We start from the raw sequence: 3443 nt of genomic DNA, 5'->3' as shown, positions 1-3443 counted from the left end.
CTGTAAATGAAAGGGAATTCGAAAATGAGAATGAAATTATCGTTGCTTAGGTGACAGTGCACTGTATCTTCTAGGACGGGCAGAAAGTGGTTCTTGAATGCAGGAGAAGGGTTTCCTACTTGCAAACATTTAACAGCGCCCCCTAAAATGAACCCCACCCTCAAATGTGCTATGTAAAACCTTTATCTGTATTAACTCAGATCCCTTCTGGATCATACATTTAAAGCACCCTTATACAACTTAAGGGATGCGGGTGGCGCTGTGGGTTAAACCACAGAGCCTAGGACTTGCTGATCAGAAGGTTGGCGGTTCGAATCCCCGCAACGGGGTGAGCTCCCGTTGCTCAGTCCCTGCTCCTGCCAACCTAGCAGTTCGAAAGCACCTCAAAGTGCAAGTAGATAAATAGGTACCACTCCGGCGGGAAGGTAAACGGCGTTTCCGTGCACTGCTCTGGTTCGCCAGAAGCGGCTTAGTCATGCTGGCCACATGACCCGGAAGCTGTACGCCGGCTCCCTCGGCCAGTAAAGCGAGATGAGCACCACAACCCCAGAGTCGGCCACGACTGGACCTAATGGTCAGGGGTCCCTTTACCTTTACACTACTTTAATAGTTATGGCTTCCCAGAAAGAATCCCGGGGACTGTCGTTTGTTAAGAGTGAGGATCTAGAGCTGCTGCCGGTCTGTGTAGAAAATACTGAGTTAGGTGGACCAACGGTCTCGCTCAGTATAGTGCGGCTTCTTGGGTTATCAGTGCTTTTAAATAAATCAAAGATGGGGAAATAGAGTCGGCTGCCAGAGGTTTAAATCCTGGTTTGGATCCCTAGCAAGAGGATCATTGGCGTCTTGGCCTCTGTTTATAAAACGGGGAGCAGGAAACATTACTGGAATCGTGGCAGAGGGGAGGTTGACTGACCGGGAAGACTTCCGACTGGTTTGGTGGTGGCTGCTGGGCGTGCGACTCGCTTGGACTCTGTCCGTGGTGCTGACCCTGCCACTGCGACCACACGGCGACCCCCTCCGCTGCCCGGGGCTGGAACGGGGCTGGGGCCTGCCCGCTCTCTCCGGCAGCTTTGAAAGGAACAAAAATGCAGTTAGCACCGAGTGTAGGAGACAAGACTGTTCTTTCCCCATGCCCTTGATAACATGCTTTGGTCTAGATTGACTGGTTTGGCTTAGAAGGAGTTGGTGGGCGGAAACACCCTGCTTTGGGCTGCAGAAAGAGGTCTAGCAATCAGAAGTGGGGCAGAAGGTAGATCCCAGGTGGATTCACAGGAGATGCCCTCCCTTGTGAGGTGAGCCTGTCTCCCTTGTTATTGACATTCAAGAAGCATTTGAAAGTATTCCTGTTGGAAGACTGAAAGATACTGTTCCCGGCAACCACGAAATGATTGTGCAATTGATGGCATGCTCTGAATAACTCTTGCAATGTTACAGAGACTTTGGACATATTGGAGAACTGAAATTTGGATGAACTCTAATATGCAGTTGATTAAGAAACTTAAAGCACCCACAGAGGGGAGGAGGGGAGTCCTAAGATTTGGGAGAATCTTGTTTTATTTTAAACTTTTCTTTTATTGAAAAATGTTAATCGTGATTTATTTTGTAAAACCAATAAAAATTATTTCAAAAAATTGATTATGCTTTTGTTTCCACGACAAGCACATTTAAAAGGATGTGTTGAACCAAGGCTTGGTTGAAGGGAAATGCTTTTGCCTGGCGCCTAAAGATATGCAAGGAAGGTGCCAGGTGGGCCTCCCTGGGGAGAGCATTCCACAAGCAGGGAGCCACCACAGAAAAGGCCCTGTTGTCATGTTGCCAGCCTCTGGACCTCTCTTAGAGGAGGCACATGAAAAAGGGACTCAGATGATGATCCCAGGGTCCATGTAGGTTCATATGGAGAGAGGCGGTCCTTGTGGGCTCTTGTTACGTTCAGGCATGGTCTCCCCAGCCCTAGCAGAAGGTGCCTGGATTTGAACCTGGGACTTTCTGCAAGCAAAGCAGATATTCTTCTGCTGAGCTCCGGCCCTTCCCGCTATGCTCAACATACACGCCCATCATTTCACAGCGTTGCTTCTGCAGAACAAGGAACTGCACGGCGACAGAGTCCTGCCACTTCAGCAGAAGGATCACCGCTTGCAACTTCCAAACCCGGTGGGGAACACTCACCAAAGCTGGCGTTGCGGCTGGCAAGGCTTGGGTAGGCAGACCCGCCTGGCGAAGCTGTGGAGCCTTGTGTCGACATGGGGCTGAAGGAGGACGGGGTGCCTTGGAAGGTGCCCATGGCAAAGGAAGGCGGCCGAGTCTTAACAGCGTGGGAAGCCGCCTGCTAGAAGAGCACGAAAAAGAAATTTAAACAGTGAGCAGATAAATAAAAAGCAACTGGTAGGTTACAGGAAGCTGGAGTGTATGTCCTTGCAGGAACAAAATGCCCTTCCTTGGAGATTTTTAAGCAGAGGCTGGATGGCTGTCAGTTATGTACAATTTCGTTGAGATTCCTGCATTGCAGGGGATTGGATTAGATAACCACCAGGGGTCCCTTCCAACTCTACAGTTCTATGATTCAATGAGGCAGAAGCTTCCTATACTCCTAAACCAGGCGCAGCTCCAGCTCCTCCAGCAAACACAGCAGCTTGTGGCTATTCAACACAAAACTGTGGCTAAGCCCACTTTGTACTAGGGATGCCCATATATATGGTTTGTAGGAAAAAGACAAAAACTACCTGGGCAGTGAAAGACGTGCGTGTCGTCCCTGAAGCCCACGTGGTCCCGGAGACCTGATCAGGATTGGAGTGGCGAGAGATCTGGGCCAGGATCTGACCCGCCGAGGCTGAATGCGGTGCCGTGGGCAGCTGCTGCTGAATGACGTTCACGGGGGGCACCATCGCGCTGCTCCTACATAGCCGAGGAAGAGGGCAGAGTTAAGGGTGGAAGGGCCAGTGTGGCTGAAGAGGCACGCAGAGAGTTGGCAAGCCATTCATTCCTCCATTTGTTCACTCAGTTTCTATCTCGCCTTTCTTCTGAGGAGCTCAAGGCGGCATATGTGGTCCCCCCGCCCCCTTTGATGTAGGTTAAGCTGGGAGACTGTGAGCTTGGTGGCTGAGTGAGGATTTGAACCCTCACTCACTCTAACCACTGCACTGCGAGGCTGGGCTAAACTGGAAAGGAAACTCAGCCAATTGCAGGAGTCTTGAGACTATCCCTTAGACCTCACCTGAAGTTCTCGGTGGGACGCGGAGCTATGAAACTGCTTCCCTGGGAGAAGAGGGACTGGCTGGCGGGCAGAGAGCCAGAAGAGACGGCTTTCGTCTGGTCTGATAGACAGAGAGAGAGAAGCATGGTTAGCCCCGACCTGGCCACCCAAGAACGGGATATTGGGCGATATCCAACGAAGACCTACTGATACTAATGGGCCTTATTCCGAGAGACAGGCTCTCTCCTTGCCC

At 51.0% G+C, this 3443-nt stretch overlaps 1 protein-coding gene across 3 annotated transcripts in view; it reads right to left on the bottom strand.

The window, feature by feature from the left end:
• ARNT (aryl hydrocarbon receptor nuclear translocator) overlaps window positions 1-3443 on the bottom strand; it is a 42578-nt gene that overhangs the window by 2176 nt on the left and 36959 nt on the right. For 2 of the 3 annotated variants that reach the window (XM_081173532.1, XM_081173534.1), the window contains 4 exons: window positions 3212-3311; window positions 2721-2892; window positions 2167-2326; window positions 914-1068 (listed from right to left, as the gene is read on the bottom strand). In XM_081173532.1, coding sequence (XP_081029658.1) covers window positions 914-1068; window positions 2167-2326; window positions 2721-2892; window positions 3212-3311 — 587 coding nt within the window. The remainder of the gene's footprint in view (window positions 1-913; window positions 1069-2166; window positions 2327-2720; window positions 2893-3211; window positions 3312-3443) is intronic. The other variant, XM_081173533.1, reaches the window with a different exon arrangement.

This window comes from Podarcis bocagei (assembly GCF_964188305.1).
Source record: "Podarcis bocagei genome assembly, chromosome: 16".
NCBI lineage: Eukaryota > Metazoa > Chordata > Lepidosauria > Squamata > Lacertidae > Podarcis > Podarcis bocagei.
This window is presented reverse-complemented; position numbering and strand designations above follow the sequence as displayed.